The sequence below is a fragment of the Hylobates moloch genome, unplaced genomic scaffold (assembly GCF_009828535.3).
Source record: "Hylobates moloch isolate HMO894 unplaced genomic scaffold, HMol_V3 SCAFFOLD_12, whole genome shotgun sequence".
Lineage (NCBI taxonomy): Eukaryota > Metazoa > Chordata > Mammalia > Primates > Hylobatidae > Hylobates > Hylobates moloch.
In genome coordinates this window covers 72025374-72043933 of record NW_026652287.1, presented here as the reverse complement: position 1 = coordinate 72043933, position 18560 = coordinate 72025374, and the positions used below count along the sequence as shown (strand labels likewise).

At 40.6% G+C, this 18560-nt stretch overlaps 1 protein-coding gene across 1 annotated transcript in view; it reads right to left on the bottom strand.

Annotated features, from left to right (window-relative positions):
- TPH2 (tryptophan hydroxylase 2) overlaps window positions 1-18560 on the bottom strand; it is a 92179-nt gene that overhangs the window by 34543 nt on the left and 39076 nt on the right. Inside the window, exon 8 of the mRNA XM_032171661.2 lies at window positions 3414-3540. Coding sequence (XP_032027552.1) covers window positions 3414-3540 — 127 coding nt within the window. The remainder of the gene's footprint in view (window positions 1-3413; window positions 3541-18560) is intronic.

The window sequence follows — 18560 nt, the reverse complement described above, 5'->3', positions numbered from 1 at the left end:
CATGACCTATATAGAGAAGACCATCTCTTCTAGCTCCTGCCCCCTATCCTGAAGCCCAGCCTCCAACACTGAACTCAGAACTCACTCACACATGGTGAATATTCGGCTAAATCCATTTCTTCTACATAACTACTCATGTACATAAATAAAAAATAATACTGACTCTGGGTTTTTTGTATTTTGGGGTACTAGACTGTGACTTTCTTAAAGAAACTACCACCTCTTTTTTTTTCCCCTGTCCCTACCTCATGGTAGCTAGGATCCTTTAGCCATTTAAAGAATACTTGGTAGTTTAAATTGGCTTTTGCAAAAAAGCAGGTACATTTCAGGGAAAGGACAATAAAAGAGAGAGGGAGAGAAAAAGAGATGGTGAAACATGATTAATGGCCTAATGTTCTCTACTAGATGGAAGTGTTTTTAGCTGTTGGAGCTCAAGCAACCCAAGGCCAAGAGTATTGGAATTATCTTAAGGAATGTAAGCTCCTAAAGAAAACTTATTCATCCTACAAATTTGCTGGCCTAGTAAAATAGATTTCAAGGTATGAGTATTTGTTTTTTCCAGAAAGTGTAAAAGTAGAAACAAAGAATAATGATCCTATAAAGATTTTGATGCCCTAATCCCCAGAACCTGTGAATATGTTACCTTTGCAGATGTTGATGATGGCCATATATAGTGAGATGGGAAGATTATCATAAATTATCCGGGTGGGCCCAATCTAATCATAGAAGCCCTTAGAAGCACAGGACCTTTCCCAGTCTTGGTCAGTGAGAGAGAGAGATGTGATGACAGAAACAAGATCAAAGAGATGCAGCGTTGCTGGCTTTAAAGAGGAATGAAGAAAGCCATGAGCCAAGGAATGCAGATGGCCTCAAAAAGGTGGAAAAAGCAACAAAACGGATCATACCCCAGAGCCCCCATAAAGGAACACATCCCTGCCAAACCAGAGAGATTATTCTGACTAAGACTATTCCTCTATTCCCTCTTTCACTCTTTTCCACTTGACTATCTTTTCTCATCTTTAAAGATTCAATACAAACTATCCTCTTAAAAAATCTGTTTTGTTGATATAAGCTATAAATTTCCAAAAAGTGAGGAGGACAATGTCATATTCCTTATAAATGTAATTTGGATGATGAAATTAATTAGTCATAATTTGATGGACTGTAAAAATAAAGGACAATAAAACAGTATTCATGTCACTGTTTTAAAAAAAGGATTAACAGCACTCACGAGGATCCACCTACATTTACACCCATAAACTCCTGCCTTATTTCTTCTTCTCCTCTATTTAGATGCACACGTTCACATGCACACATGCACGTACCCACACACACGTCAGCTCCACACAGCCCGGCCATTGAGTATCAGTTTATGGCTATTCAAGGTCAGACAACTGAGCAATACATCTTGCTCCATGATCAAGGGTATAGGCAGAAGGGAGTCAAAGACTGAAACCAGAAAATTTCAAGGCAAGTTTGAAACACACAGAAAAGGTTCCAAAACAAGGCATTTAAAACCAGAACCAAGGTTTCAGAACTAAACAACTCATGATATGGTGGTTTTAAAATATATCCACAAATACTTTGACAATCCTTTCTCTAAATGGTGAAAACTAATTCCACTCCAGTTGAGTGTGGGTTGAAATGAGTCCCTTCTAATGAATGGAATATGGCCAGTGTGAACAGCATCTGATCAAGCCACAAAAGACATCACAGCTTTCTCCTTGCTCTCACTCTCTCTCATCTCTTGTGGAGGAAGCCAGTGTCCATGTCATAAGTAGCCTAAGGAGAGGCCCACACGGTGAGGAACCGAGGCCTCCTGCCAATAGCCACATGAGTGAGCCATTTTGGAAGCCAATTCCCAAACCTTCAGACAATTACAGGCCCAGCCAGCATCTTGACTACAACCTCCTGAGAGTCCCTGAGCCAGGACCACTCAGCTAAGCTGCTTTCAAATTTCCAACCATAAAAATTCTGATATAATAGATGTTTGTTTTTTTAAGATACTGAGCTTTGAGATAATTTATTATATTGTGATGGATAGCCAGTACAAATGAGATACAATCCTTATACCAGAAGTTACAAATTGGAAGTCAAGATCTAGATTCAGTCTACAAATATATTTTCTTCAGCTCATAACGGTGGGATTTTTTTTAATAAGCCAACATTTAAAAATCATTAAATTTCATTGAGAAATCTAGATTGCCAGTCTCTCTAAAAAATTTAGGAGATCTCTAGCAACACAAAGTCCTGCATCCCATCTCTGGCAACAAGCAGTAGAAGCTGAGAACCTGCTATACAAGAGACATGCTGCCCTTGTCCACCACAGCCCCCACCAGAGCCTATTCATCTCCATACTGATCCCAGAGGTTCTTGCCATTTAGATGGCTTCTGCATTGCTATTTATCTTTTAGTTGAGAAATATCTCCCAGTTCCTATATTTTTATCAAAAGTAGGAAACGAAAGATGTACTGAAAGGTCTGTGTGTTTTTAAGAAATCTAGGAGAAAACTTATTTCTGGGCAGAAATGAAGCATATTCCTGCATATCAAATATGCCACTGTGGTGTACCTGTGCTGAATACATACAATTTAAGATCGCATTTTTCATCACTAGGCTAACTGACTGGTCCCTGTAGGTAATGGGTTGGCTAAAACTGCTTTTTCTCTTCCTGGGCCCTTAGAAATGGAGCTAGGGTACAGCATATGAGCATGCTAGATCTGGCTCTTCAGCATCTTAAAGGTAGCAGCCAACATTAAACCTTTCCTCTCATATTGCTTGTTTTCAGAAGAACTTCACTTTTAGGAAGATACTATAACATCCATTAAATCTTTTCCTGGTTTTGTACTTAGAATAATTTTTGAGCCTCAGTCATACTGCTTGTTGACTCAAATTATGTCTGACTACAACCATAGAATAATCAGAGATAGTTTCAGGTGCAACCCCTACTTTATAATATATGTTTACCTTTTACTATTACTAATATTTCTGTGAGAGTCAGCAAACCACAGCACACAGTCTAAATCTGGCCCACCACCAGCTTTTATAAATAAAGTTTTATTGGGACACAGTCACACTCATTTATTTACTTATTTGTTGTTGTCTGTGGCTGCTTTCATACCACAGTGGCTAAGCTGAGTAATTCTGACAGAGACCTTACGACCCACAAACCTAATATGTTTACTCCCTTTATCTCTAGCTGACCCCTGAACAAGAATGATAAAATACAAATCTTTTGGTGGTCAATAAGCTGATAACTCATTGTGCTTCAAAAGAATACAACATAGGAAAAGGTAAGTTCACCATGTTTTCTCCAGAACATTTACCTGTAACTCATAGTCAATAATCCTGAAGCTTTCTTTACCTTACAAATGGACATAAATAGAACTGGTTTTAAGTTGAAAATGAACTCACCGTGGCTAGTTTCTGAACATCTTCATCTGATGCTCCCAGAGACGCCAGACCTATTTCTTGTGAAAACTGGGCAAACTTAGGATCCGCAAGTAGTGGAACATGTCCCAAGAGTTCATGGCATGTGTCTCTGACAAGAAAGACATCACAAAGACGTGTTATATAAGAAGCTTTAAATTACCACTGGTAGAACAAGACTTAAAATCCTAAATAAGACCTTGTCACTATAATTAATTAGTTACTACATTTCATCGATGCTTGGACTTTTTAATCATTTTAATATGTCCGAAATCCCAGTGCATCTCATAATCAACAGCACTTAAAACATATGATATACAATATTTTAATAACATAAAAGCAACTACTATTTTCAAGCTCTTACTATACACCAAGTACATGGTAAGTGTTTTATTGTACACATTATATCTTTTATTCTCAAAACAACCTTAGAGAATTAAAGTAACTTGTTAGCACAGGATCCTGTAGATCAGGGATAGGCAAACAACAGCCATGGTCCAAATCTGGTCCATTGCCTGTTTTTGTAAATAAAGTTTTATTGGAATATAGCCATGCCCATTCATTTGTATATTATCTGTGGCTTCTTTTGACCACACTGCAGAGTTGAGTACTTCTGACTGAGATCATAGGGCTAAAATAATTAACTAGCTGGCACTTTATAGAAAAAATTTGCTATTTCTTGGTATAGATAGTGAGGAAGGCAAAATTTGAATCCAATTTGTCATGTTTTTAAACTCTTGCTGTTAACCCTTAAGTTGCACTGCAACTCTGTTACACTTTGCCAGGTAATGGGTAACGGCAGAGGATTCTATTGTCATCATCATCAAAGTAGCTTTTCCAGTAGATGATTTATAGCTCTAATATAAGCAACTGTCTTGTGACAACACATTAGAAGAATCTCCCAGTTTTCTGCTTTGGTTAGCCTGAACTAGGTAATAACAGAAGCTGGAACCTCTCTCATTTGCCTGAGCTTTCATTTGGAGCCAGATAAGTGGGCAAAAGACAGGTATCTTTCACAACAATACATGGCAGATGCCTTCCTGAGTCATTGCCATGAATAATGAACCATTCCATGATACCAAGCTTTAATGGAATGAATTCCCCTGTGGTTGTCTGGGAATGGATTGAGATGCAGGAACATTTTAAATTATTGACCTAAAAGAAACACCAATTACCTAGGTAGTAATTAAAAGATATTTTTGATTTCACTTGTACTCCTCTGAAATACATCACTTCAAAAGGTGCTAGAATACAAATACCAGGTGCTACCATTATTACAATTATAAAGTATGTTGGATGGTCACACAGTTGAAGCAAATGAATGATGGTCAATGGCCAAGATTGATGCCTACATAAAACAGATAGCATCACTCAATCAAAACATCTTATTCCCACAACTCAAACCATATCCCCAACCTTGGCCAGTTACTTCATAGAGAGCAGGTTGAAAGGACAGCCAATTGAGAATAGTGGACAGGATACTGAAACAAACTCCAAATTCATCCCTTGTCAACAGTATCAATAACTTCCTTTTTTGTACATGAACTGAACTGAATTTGTTTTTAAAAAAAAAAGGAATAGAGGTGGTTATTCTTCAATCACATTGCTTATGGCAAAGAAGCAGATTCACTGCATTTTAGGGTATAGGGGCATTTAAATGTAATCCAAGCCCTTCATTTTACATATGAAGAAATGAAAAATAAAGAAGAGAGAGAGAATATACCGAGCTCCTACTATGTACTAAGTACTGTGCTAAATGTTTTCATGTCACGTTGGTAACTGAATCTTTCCTTACATGTTTTATAAAGGAATAATAAATACAAATAAGAGAAACTTTTTATTCCAACTTAACAAATGAGGAAGCTAAAATTTAGTAAATCTAAGAATCTTTTCCTAGGCTACCACACGTTTGGCAAAGACAGAGACAATTCCTTTTTTTTTTAAATCAGCGTCTCCCTTTGTTGCCCAGGCTAGAGTGCGTAGTGCAATCACAGCTCATCGCAGCCTGGACCTCCTGAGCTCAAGCGATCCTCTCACCTCAGCCCCTCAAGTAGTTGGGACTATAGGCGCATGCCACCACACCTGGCTAATTTTTTGTAGAAATGTCAGGGGCAGGGGTGGGGGGGTGGTTCCTCACAATGTTGTCTAGGCTGGTCTTGGACTTCTGACCTCAAGCGATCCTCCACCTCCGCCTCCCAAAGTGCTGGGATTACAGGCATGAGCCGCTGCACCCAGCCCAGAGACAAGGTTTGAAATCAAATTTTTTGAACTCCAAAGCTACACTCTTTCTGCTCTCTGTTGTTTCAATTTGTAGATATGGTGTAAGCAAGAAAGGGGCTGGGACGTACATAGCTTAGGCCATAGGAAGAGAGTTTGGCCAAGCTAGCTAGCAGAAGTAAAAATGTAGTCAGTATTTCGTAAGTCTCTTTTCCTCCAACTCAGTGCTTCTCAACTTTCCAAATCACTTGAGGAGCATTTTAAAAATACCGAATGGCTAGGCCCTGCCTTAGACTAATTCAGTCAGGCTCCCTGAGATAAACCTGAGCATTTTTTTTTTTTTAGACTCTCACCAGGTGATAATAAGATACAGCCAGGGCTGAGATTCACTGTGATAACTGATGACTTTAGGAGCTCTCCTAGCAAGCTTCAAGCAACTAGTCCTTAAAACTACACCTGAATGTGATTATGTAATTTAGAGCTGCTCAAGTTTAATTCCACTAAAATTACATCATGATACTGAAGAATAATGAAAGGTGGTGACTGAGAGGTAGATGGGTAACTAATTCATTCTCCATGTGCATTTGATTCAGTTACAAGTCCAATAGTTCTAAGCCGGGAGTGGACCCCATGGACTCATTCTTGTGATCAATTTTTTTAAAAGGTCAGGCCACCTGCACCAGTATTGGAATTAAGATCAAGTAACCTACCATGGAAAAATCTGAAAACCTCCATTGTGGCTCATGATGTAAATGCTAAAGAACTCCCACTGATCCAGGCAGAAGATGTGGCAACAATAATTTTAAATTAGTCACTATGTCAAACTCCAAGAAAATACTGAAGATGATGAGTATTCTCTCATTGACATAAGCAAGGTGAGCAGAAACTAAAGTAACAATTATAGTGAATGCTTACTATGAGCCAGGCACTGTGCTAAATGCTTCATAATGTAAGAAGAGAATAGGGTAGGTCAAAGCTACAGTGGTGGGAGATGCTTGGTGCAGTACAGAATTTACCTTTGAACTTGTTAAATACTTGAAGAAGGCCAATCCAAAAGACAGTCTTCTGTCTACTTAGATACTAATGGAGTCCAAAAGCTTACTGGTAGAAAGTAAAGTGAAAAGTTAGCAGTTAGGAAAGTACTAGAGATCCAAAGACATTCAGGAGTCAGTTCTCCATGGTAGAAAAAGGAGCTATCACCTGAGTGTTAAGACGTCATTATCAGAAACCTGTAACTCATTAGCCAACTTAAGAACCTTTAATACCATTACAATGACAAGTAATCTAACTACACATAGAAGAGGATAAAATAAATTATAAATTTGGAAGAAAAAAGTCATACAATACAGCAGAGTAAGTTATATTATTTCATTAAGAATGAAAGCCTGAAGCGAGATGTCTAGCAGAATTATTAACAGAACCTCAGAGATACTCTTTGCTCTGTTATAAGTAGAAATGATCGTGCGCTATTTTGCTAGCTTGTGCCCTCTTCTCAGCTCCATTTCCACGCAGAGACCCTGAGAAAGAACTTCCCTTCAGATTCCTGAACAAAGTGTGGACACAGCATGTCATGGGGCCAAGGCTTTAAGCACCTATATTTCAAGACCAGGAACAAGTTTATTATATTTTATGTCTTTGGTGAAACTTTCTCAGAAATAAACACCATATGGTTCTCTATCCCACTGTATTTGGCTAAGGTACATGTAGACGAAGGAAATTGAAGTGACTGGAAACTCTTCAACCAAAGAGCAAAGATTTTTAACATTACTAATAAAAGCAATTCATTAACTTTGAAAAGTTCACATTTTTTTAGATTCTCTGAGACCAGAGGACTTAGAAGCTGAAGTCACCTCCATTCTTTGGGGCAGAGAGGGGTTCCAGGCTATGGGGAGTCTGAAGGAGAATGCAGACTGCAAAGCCTTCTAACCTCTGTACCAATTAAGGTCTGTTGGGCTGGAATTATGCTATTAAACTCTATTTTACAAAGTGCAAATGCCACTGTGCTGTGTCCTGCATGTAAAGTAGTTTGAGATCCCTACTTTGGTTGTATCATCCACAGCCGAACCCCTGAGTATCTAATTATGAACAGGTTTCCGATGTGAGTTCACAACTATTGCCTTATCTCACCAGATCTCTCCGAAAAGATTCAATTATTTGGCCATAATTGCACCTGTCAGTACATGCTGCCTCCAATCTCTACATCAGCAAACTTTTCTCTTTTTAACTCCCATCCCTTTGATACATTTTTGCCTGAATACTGCTTTTTAGAGTCCTTTTCACAAACGTGCTCTGTTCACTGGAAATACAAGACCTTTCAAAGCTGTTAACACTGTAAAACATCATATCTCCTTTTATTTAAAAAAAGAAGAAAAAAAGCAAGAGCTGCTATCAGACACTAAACTTTTGCTGCTCTAAATTGGAATCTTCTCTGATAAGCCCTGCTAGGGGGATTCTAAAGCCTGCAGAAACAGATCCACAAAAGAGCCTCGGCGAAACGTCTCTGGGAAATTCTTAACTCAGTCCAAGAAAGTAGCCATCATTTTGCTATGAAGAAATAAGGGTTCTGGTTGTTAAGTTCAAATTCAAAATGAGTCTGGCATTTTTCTCCGCTTATCAGCTTTCAAAGCTGACTCCTCACACTACGTGTCGAACAACTCCTTTTTATTTTTGTTGTAAATTAAAGCCTTTACGAGGAATTGAGTGAGCATCCAACATTTGCTTCCCATCCCAAATCTGCACATCTGTCTTTTAAAACATATTTCTATAGGTTTTGTTTGCTCTAAATGACACAGAAGCCAACACTTTAGCTAAATCACGAAGAGAAGGAAAGGGAGATGAGCGGGAGAGGTGAAGACTTTGCATTAATAAAAGGAAGCAGGAGGATGAGCTGGGAGCCAAAATAGGGTGCGTTTTTCAGCTCTCACACAACAGTTGGTGGGTAAATGCAAGTAATGTGGGATAACACACTGGGATGCGTTGCAGACAGGTGACTTAGTTTGCTTTCACTGCATAAGATGATAAGGGGAATTAACTTGGTAGTGAGGCAACTTTTTCTCAGAGCTTGTTTTGGAGCCATATACAGAGTTTCTTTAGTTTAGATTTAAAATAGCATACTGTAAAATCTGACCCAGATAAGATTTTAGGCAATTCTTATGATCACTCCTTCTTATATCCCTATCACAGTATAGCTACAAAAAGTCACCTTTTTTTTTTTTTAATAAAGCCAGGAACCTGGATGTTGCCCTGGAGAAAATCTTCCTTGCTTTTTCCCCTCAGGAATCACAAGGAGGTGCACTGATGTTTCTCTCCTTTACTACAATTCTTTTAAGACTGGCAGATATTATAGTTGTCTTTCTTAAAATTTAGTTCATTGTGTGCCTATTTGTACCAGGTGCTATATTAGGAACTGAGGCTTAAAAGTAAATAAGGCATAATCTTAGAATAACTCCTAGCAAAAGTCACCATCTGGTTCCAGAAAAAGGCAATCAAATAGCAAGTACAAACTTTCCTGATGCATAAAAAGAAACAATTTCCAGTTCTTAGAGGGACCACAGAAAGAGTGCAATGGAAATTCTGTTGGTATGTCACTAGCTCCCTACTGATATAGCTTAGATATTTGTACCCAGCCAAAATCTCACATTAAAATGTAAACCCCCATGTTGAAGGTGGGGCCTGGTGGGAGGTGACTGGATCACAGGGGTGGATTTCTCATTAATGATTTAGCACCATCCTCTTGGTGCTGTCCTCGGAATAGTGAGTGAGTTCTCCCAAGATCTGGTCATTTAAAAGTGTGTGGCACACCCCCTCCAACTCTCTCTCTCATTCTTCCTTTCGCCATGTGAAGTCTTCCCTTTTTGCCTTCCGTCATGATTGGAAGCTTCCTGAGGTCTCCCCAGCAATAGATGCCACTATGCTTCCTGTGCAGCCTGCAGAACTGCGAGCCAATTAAACCCCTTTTCTTTATAAATTTCCCAGTCTCAGGTATTTTTTATAGCAATGCAAGTATGACCTAATACACCCACCATTTCTGAAGTATTTCTTATTTCTTGAAGAAATAAGAGATATTTAACTTTCTCTCCACCTCTCCAAGTTCAGTGTAATTAAGAAAGCAATATAACACAACAGTCAAAAGTATACACCCTAGAGTCAGACCTAAGTTCATCTCTCATATTCTCGTGTAGGCAAATTACTTAGAGCAGCACTGTCCAATGGGACAGTCTGCAATGATAAAAATGTTCTGTATCTGCACCATCCAATATAATAGCCACTTGACACAGGTGTCTACTGAACACTTGAAATGTGGCTAGTGCTACTGAAGAACCGAATGTGTACTTTCATTTAATTTTAATTAACAAATGTAGATAACCACATCTTACCATATTGGACAGCACAGACATAGTGTTTTCTCACCTATAAAATGGAGATTGTAAGATTTCTTCTCTCTTACATTATTTTTTCTTTTTTCTTTTATTGAGATGGAGTTTCGCTCTTATCGCCCAGGCTGGAGTACAGTAGCCTGATCTCGGCTCACTGCAAGCTCTGCCTCTCTCTCAGGTTCAAGCGATTCTCCTGCCTCAGCCCGCCAAGTAGCTGGGATTACAGGCACCTGCCACAACCCCCCGCTAATTTTTTTGTATTTTTAGTAGAGACGGGGTTTTACCATGTTGGCCAGGCTGGTCTCAAACTCCTCACCTCAGGTGATCTGCCCGTCTCAGCCTCCCAAAGTGCTAGGATTACAGGCGTGAGCCACCACACCCAGCCATCTCTTACATTATTAAACAATGTGGTAAGAGAATGCATTGAAAATCTTAGTTCCCGTTAAGTTAGGTATTATTACTTATTATATTAAATTGTATTTATACCTAAGCCTATCATACATGAATAAGTTTTGCCCTTTGAGAAGGTACTTTATCACTTAAAAAGGAGTAAGTTTCTCCAGGACAGAGATTAGGCCATGTTCATATTTGGGTCTGCAGTGCTTAAAAAAGCCTGGCACATAAGATATGCTCAATAACTGCTTTTTTAACTCAACTGAATAGAGCAGGTGATGATGGGGCTCTGTTGCTCCAAACAGAAGTGAATCCAAGTGAAACTCAAGTATGGTTTTCCTAATTTCCAGTGTCACATAAAGGCTTTGGACCAGAACTTGGTTTTGCTATTTTCTAGTTGTGTAACCTTAGGGAAATTACCAGACTTCTTTGAACCTTGGAATTGCCATCTGTAAAATGGTGACAATCCTGTCCACCTAATAGAGATGAGTGGGATGATGCCAGACAAACAGAATGTGTGTGGGAAACGTCTGCTCCCTCTTTCCTTCTCTCTTGTGGTGCTTCTGTGCCCATCCATAGACGCAATTCTCTACACGGTAGTAAAGAGGTATGAACAGTGATTCCTCTTTCTTGCATAAAATTCAATCATTTTGGATTTCTTCTTCTGAACTTGCAATTTAAAAATGCAAATACTCCTGGAAAAATTTCTCCCTGGTCATCTCAGTCTTCCACACCTGAAAATACATAATGAACCTCTCCCTGACTACAGAGTGCTGAAGGAATATAAATTTTGATTTGGGCCAGGTGCTTCTAGGTGCTAATTTTGGATTATGGGCTCTGCACAAGGAAAACAGAACTGGGTGCAGGGGTAGGGGAGAGTGACATAAGGAATCCTGCTTTGAATCCGCTAAAAAAAAAAAAAAAAAAGAAGGGTGGCTGAAGCATTGAAGCTTTATCCCAAGTCACTACAGAAAACAGCCTAAAAGAACAAAAACAGGGCTCCAGCAGACACTTAGACACAATTTTGGTTTCAAACTGCACATTTTAAATAATGTATAGGATTTTTAAAAAATAGAATGTATATTGTTAGAATGCTTAAGCTCTGTAGACAAAGGCTCTATAAGAAATCTCAGGGGTTATTTTTGCTTTAGGCACTTCACAAAACTAGACACAATATTACAATTGAAAACTTGGGAGTCCAGGTCTAGGAATGTGGCCTTGTAACTAAGGACGCACTGGAATTTTATGAGGCACATTAGCCCTTCACATGAATTTAAGAGGTGCCGAGTAAGGGTGGACTTATTTGGTGTTTTTATAAAGCTTTTTTCTCTCCAAAGATCAAAGTGTTATTTCATCATCGCTCACACAGGGAGGTTAAATGGCTTGCCGACAGTCACACTGGGAGCTGAGAGTGGGGCCTACATTTCTGGGGGAGCAGTACTTAGGTCCTTCTGCCTGAGGACACAACAGTCTCCTATCTGCATTACTGCCCTTTGAGAAGGTACTTTATCACTTAAGAAGGAGTAAGTTTCTCCAGGACAGAGGTTAGGCCATGTTCTGCAGTGCTTAGAAAAGCCTAGCATATAAGCTATGCTCAATACCGTAGAGAGGTGCTGTCCCCTTCTTTTTCCCAGTGAGATAGCAGATGCCTCCTCCTCTTGATAAATGGGGCAGACCAACTGTGACCTTGTGAAGATCAAAGGGGAGGGTGGGCCTCTAAGGAGCCTGGAAGTTGGGCCAAGGACTGGATGGGGCAGCACAGCACTAAGCTATATAACAGCCATAAACAGTCTTTAGGGTTCTGGCAAATCAGGGTCACCAAATAAAAGTAAGGAAGTATCCCTTTCAAGGCCAGGCACAGTGGCTCACTCCTGTAATCCCAGCACTTTGGGAGTCCGAGGTGGGTGGATCACGAGGTCAAGAGTTTGAGACCAGCCTGACCAACACGATAAAACCTCATCTATACTAAAAATACAAAAATTAGCCAGGCGTAGTGGAAGGCCCCTGTAATCCCAGCTACTCAGGAGGCTGGGGCAGGAGGATCGCTTGAACCCAGGAGGCGGAGGTTACAGTGAGCCGAGATCGCACCACTGCATCCCAGCCTGGGCAACAGAGTGGGACTCCGTCTCAAAAAAAAAAAAAAAAAAGAAAGCAGCCTTTTCAAATCCCTTCTACAAAATGTGCCATTGGAAAACAACAACAACAACAAAAATGCTGTTCAGCTTCAGCATACAAATAAGTTTTGAGTATTTTTGTTTAGTGTTACTGATTAACGAAATAGTGGCTAAGCCCACAGGTGCTGGCATTACTCATGAAGCTCAAACCCTGACTCACATACTTACCAGCTGTGTTACCTTGGGCAATGTACTTAACCTTTCTGTGTCTCATTTCCTCATCTATAAACTCAGAATAATAATAATAACAACTCAAAGTGTTGTAGTATTAGGTGAGTTCGTCCATACATAACACTTAAAATAGTGTCTGGTGCTATTAACAGTAAACCTGTGTCCAGTTGATATATAGGAGACATGTTTGCTATTCATAGTAAAAGTATTGTTGCTACTGCTGTTGTGGTTGCTGTCAAGATTATCTATGCTGAAGGATGGAAGGAATTAAAGTATTTTCAGGTCTTGGGGCCTCTAACATCTTAACTGGCCCTCGGTATAGCCAAACCAGACTTCTCCTAAGGGAGAGGATGGCTACCAAACTGAGGGTATACGCACCAGTTACAAAGCAGGAAAGGTAGGCCAGATGACCAGCTTTCTGGGAACATGCCATTTTCCAAGAATCACCGGTAATAATGCTGCACTGCAATCCTGGGCAGCAAGAATGGTAATAGTGCTATGGATAAAGCCAGGTGCATGAGCAGGAGGCTTGGCACCAAGCTCACATGTCCTATGGGAAAGAACACATTTAAGCTAAATACAGCTCGTGGGCATGCAGGTTAAACCAGGAAGACCATGCTGAGACGACTTCAGCAAGGCCTGATATTAAAAACACCAACAACAGCCAGGGCCCAAGTCCCAGAACCTCTCGAGTGGGAACAAGGAGGAAAAGTTGGGAAAGAAAAAATTCACATTTTTCCTCTCATTATGGACCTAGTGAGAGACATCTGTTCAATCAAGAGAGGAGCAACCAAGTTTTCCTAATAAGCAAAAAATTCATTTACTTTACTTAGAAACGGATGAAAAATGTGTCAGAAATAATTCACTTTTATTTTTCTTATAAAATTAAACAGCGGCAATTAGAAAAATCACCTGACTGCAAAGCCTTTAAACAGTTATATTTAAAAATAACATTAATTGCCACTAAACTGGTCAACTGCAACAAAAAAGATGTTCCTCAACACAAATTATTTCATTGTATTATGGCAATATAAGTTGCAATATTAGTCACTGGTGCCCTGAATTATTCCTCAATGCTGAAAGTTTGCTCTTTGATTTGAAAAGTGACGCCGGCAGAAAAGAAGAGATGTGTGGAATGAGAACAACACAGCAAAGGGTGCCGCCTTGGCATTAGAAATAGAACACCACACCCATACGGCCCAAGCTAGCAGCCAGTGATAAGAACTGTGAGTTATCGTTCCTACCTAGCAGACGGGGCCCTCACTTTGCCTTTTAAACAGACCACTGAAACATCTGACCATGAACCTTAAGGCGCTCACACACTGCTAGTTGCCAGGGTTTGTGCTATCTCTCTCTTTCTCTCTCTATCTCTGTCTCTCTCTCTCTCTGTGTCTGTCTGTCTGTCTGTCTCTCTCTCTCTCTTTCTCTTTCTGCCTGACTCTCCATTCCTGATCCACAGGACCCAGGGTTGAAGGAGGACTGCTTTCCTGATACACTGCACCCTCTCTGCCTGGGATCTGCAAGTAACCCTGTTCTAAAAGATGAGGTGGACGGAGGGCATAGCATGAGAGAGCACACAATGGACTTCCCAGAGAGACAAAAACGAGATCAGGGAGATTTAGAACTTCTCACGATTTTGTTCTGCCACTGTACACATGCCAGGCGATGCTCACATGCCTACATAACTTGGAACTCTGCATCTTTCCCTCTCGTTCCAGTGAGTGAGAGGGAAGGTATTATTGGAATAACTTTGAATTTGGCCCAATTGATTTTTTTTTAAGGAAATCATTTGCAAACTTTATTACCCGATTAGTGAGAACATTGCAGTCACAGCCGATCAAAGCATGGAGCCAGGCAATACTGAAATGCAGATTCATTGCCTCAGGCGCTGCTCAAAGGGAGAAAAAGCAAGAGTCCATTTCCTCTTCTAGCAGAACAGTGACCTTTCAATCCAGGCATTGATGCATAGAAAAGCAACTCCTCCCACCAGGAAAACCAGAAGTCACTAGTTTGCCAGGAGTTCTTTATTGTCTTCCAGGCCAGAAAACTTTCCCCCAGGAAACCAGTCTAATCTGCCATCACTTTTTTTTCTTTTTATAGATTCAGGGAGTCCATGTGCAGATCCGTTGCAGGAATATATTGTGTAAAGGCGAGGTTTGGTTTCTAGTGTACCAGCTTTAGAGAAGCCAGAGTCTTTAAAATTGTAAAATGTAAAAAGAAGTCGAAGATATGTTTAAAATCCAATGTGTGTTGAAAGCTGTGATGGCAAAATATGTTCTACCAGACTGAAAGGGAAAATAAAATTCTCTTTTCAGATAATGTATTTTTTGTTGCTTCGTGCTCATTTCTACTGGGTCTTCAGGGCTCACCTTTGTCTCATTAGCGCAGCCTCCACTACAACAGTTCAGCAATTGAAAGCAGTTATTTGGAAGCACAGTACAAGCACCAAACACAGTAGCCAAGTTGAACTTCATAAATTGGAGAATCTGCCCTCTAGTTGGTTTTCAATGGAGGAAATGGGATTTCATTACAAAGACAATGCCTGTGAAAGTGCTTGGGCAGGAAACAGCCCTCCCAGTATAGTACCCATAGATTCAAACTATGTGGCTGAGAAGGGACTTAGGACTTCGCAATATACAAGGATTAAAAAGATCTTTACAGAGAATTTTGTCTGCATGGTATATTTCTGGAAGGATGAAATGGGAACTAGTAGCAGTGGTTGCCTCTGGAGAGGATGCACTGGGTATCAAGGGGACGGAGGATGGAAAGAAACTCACTGTTCACAGTATATACTTTTAAGTGCACTTTAAATTCTGAATTATGCATATGTATTACCTATTCATAAAGTAATAATTTTAAAAACCAAATGAATGGCCTGTAATCCCAGCACTTTGGGAGGTCGAGGCAGGTGGATCACCTGAGGTCAGGAGTTCAAGACCAGCCTGGCCAACATAGCAAAACCCCGTCTCTACTAAAAACACAAAAAAATTAGCTGGATATGGTGGCGCACACCTGTAATCCCAGCTACTGAGGAGGCTGAGGCAGGAGAATTGCTTGAATCCAGGAGGCAGAGGTTGCTGTGAGCTGAGATTGCACCACTACACCTGACAGAGCGAGACTCTGTCTAAAAAAAGAAAAAAAATACGAGTGATATGAAACCCACAAAAACTAAAGGGCTTGTAAAAACAACCCCAAGTTAGTGAATCCCAAGTTTCCATCCTCTGACTTAGTCTCCTCTTATCTGTGCAGTCATAGGAGACTTGGAAGAAAAATAACTACTCCATCTATTGTGGGTGCTTTACATTCACTTCTGAGCTTATAATCTTTATTTGTAACTACCAGAAACTTCTCCATCTGGAGGTTCCAGCCATGGGCACCTCACAGACACCATACCCCAGACCCAAATCCTCCTCTTCCCTCCCTCTTTCCTTTTCTCTTCCCTCCAAGCTTGATCCTCCTCCAATATTCTCAGTCATTATTAGAAATGACTTTCCACTCAGCTTACCAAACAAAAACCTTAGCCCTAGCTTAGGGGCCCTCCCCTCGTCTCACCCCTATTGTAGTCACTGGATATTGTTACTTCCATCTCTATGGTGTTAAGAGGGCATTAAATAGGTGCCCTCTTGTACTATACCTCTGACCTCATCTAGCTCCACACCTTATGAACTATATTCCTTCATAGAATGTGAGCTCCCCAGCTGGTTTTCCACATTGTTCATTCTCAACAATTCCCCAGCCCTCACCCCCAGTCATTTTTCTCCAATACACTTACCTGACTATGCCTAAGAACCGTGGATAGCTCCCTGTTGCCTACAGAATTAAGTCCAAATGTCCTAGTTGGACAAATGATCATTTATAACATGGCCTGAAGATACATTTCATCCCTAATACATAAACTGTACCCTGGCTATTCTGATCTAACAAGCCTTGCACATGTATGCCTCTTGCACGTCTCCACAACTTTGCACTTGCTGTTTCCCCTGACTTGCAAAGCCTCCCCTTCCCTCCCCATCCAGCCTTGTACAAAAATGAAATTCCTGCTCATCCTTCCAGACCCCTACACAGGTTATACGTTCTCTGAAAGGCCTTTCAGGACTGTGCCTTCCTCTGTGCTCTCCAGTGCTTTGTACACACACTAATTATAACCCTAACCACACTATTTCCTAATTATTTGTTTCTATCTCCGCTGCCAGAATGTGAGCTACTTTAAAATAAAAAATAAAAAAAAGCTACTATATTTTATTTATCTCTGAATCCACTGCACTGCCCTCCTGGCATTGCACATAAATGTTTGCTGAATGAATTGGCCAAAAGTACTTTGGTAAAAATGTAACACATTATCCTCTGTGGCTAAAATCTCATTTCTTTGCCTCTCTCTCTCTCCGCATACCTATTGGCACGCTATCACAGTCTCAGGAGGGCCAGTTATTCAAAGGGAACTAACAAAGTGCCTTCTATTTGTAAACAGGGCCATTTGTAAACCCTCTGGGCTAGATTTAGAGATTGCCTTTCTAACTCTGACAGTGCTTCTTTGAGCACTCACTCCGCTGAAAGAAGCATTTCTTTTCCAAATGTCTGGGGTCCTATAAGTAACCTTTGTTTACCCTGAAAACACTTTCAGGGAAGCTGAAAAAAGCTTAAAAAAAATGTAGTGACCTGACAGGGACCTACCTGGACTGTGAGCCTTATGCCCGTCTAGGAAAAGGAGGGGTGCTTCAGGGACTTGACTTACCCTTGCTCACTTCTACTACCACCAGCTACTTAACTGCTTGAACCTCAAAATCTTCTCTGCTCCCCAGTGAAGACCATGGCAACCCATTAACCACGAGTGCATTCAAGTAAAGCAGCATCATAAGCAAAGCGATACCCTGAGTGGCCCGAAGAACGGCGGGGTAAGATTAAAGCAAGGCACTCATTTTAATGGAACTCAGGAAGGCAAAAGAACCCCAGAGCTCCCAGCCTCAGGGTCTTTGCTTTTGCTGTTCTCTCGGCCCGAAATTCTCCACCCCATCATATACACATTCAAGTCTTTGCTCAGATGTTGTTTACCAAGAAGGTGTCCTGACCCAATCCAAAAAAACAGCACCCAGGACTCTCCATCTCCTCCCCATTTGTCTTCACAGCACTTATTAGCACTTCACGGAAGCACTTACACCTGACACCATATTCCCTGTCTGTCTGTCTGTACGCTAACCATTGTCTTCACCATTCACCTGGAAGGGCAGGAATGCTGTCTCATTCCCAGACAATCCAAGCATGTAGTTGTCTCCCAGTAAATGCTTGTTACATATTTTAAAACACTCAAAGAAATATGATACAGGGCATTTCACACTTGGAGACTGTACGGTCCCACGTGTGATTAGGCCAAATGATTAACATGTGGGTGTTCCCAGCTTACTCCTGCTTCCTACCCATGTCAGAGCAGTATAGCATCACCTCTTAGCTTCTCTCCCCACTTCTAGCTTACCCATTGTCCAGGAGAGAATGGATAAAAGCCCCAAAAGAAAACTGACAGAACCAGGGAAGAATCACAAACCTCATCTATATCTGGAGGTGACGGGCAGGACTAGAGAAGTGTTCAAGAAACTAAAATGGCAGGGAGAGCAAAGCACAGAGTTCTGAGTTTGGAGGTAATGAAAGAGATGAGAGGGGATTAGTAATGAGTTGCTATGGTGTGTGTATATGAACCTCCTTCACATGAAAGAGGCCTCCTAATGAGAGAGCCTCACATGTTCTGACCATGTGTCAGCATCTACTTTACACTTCTGTGCCTTCTCTTCCTCATCAGAAATGGAGATCTG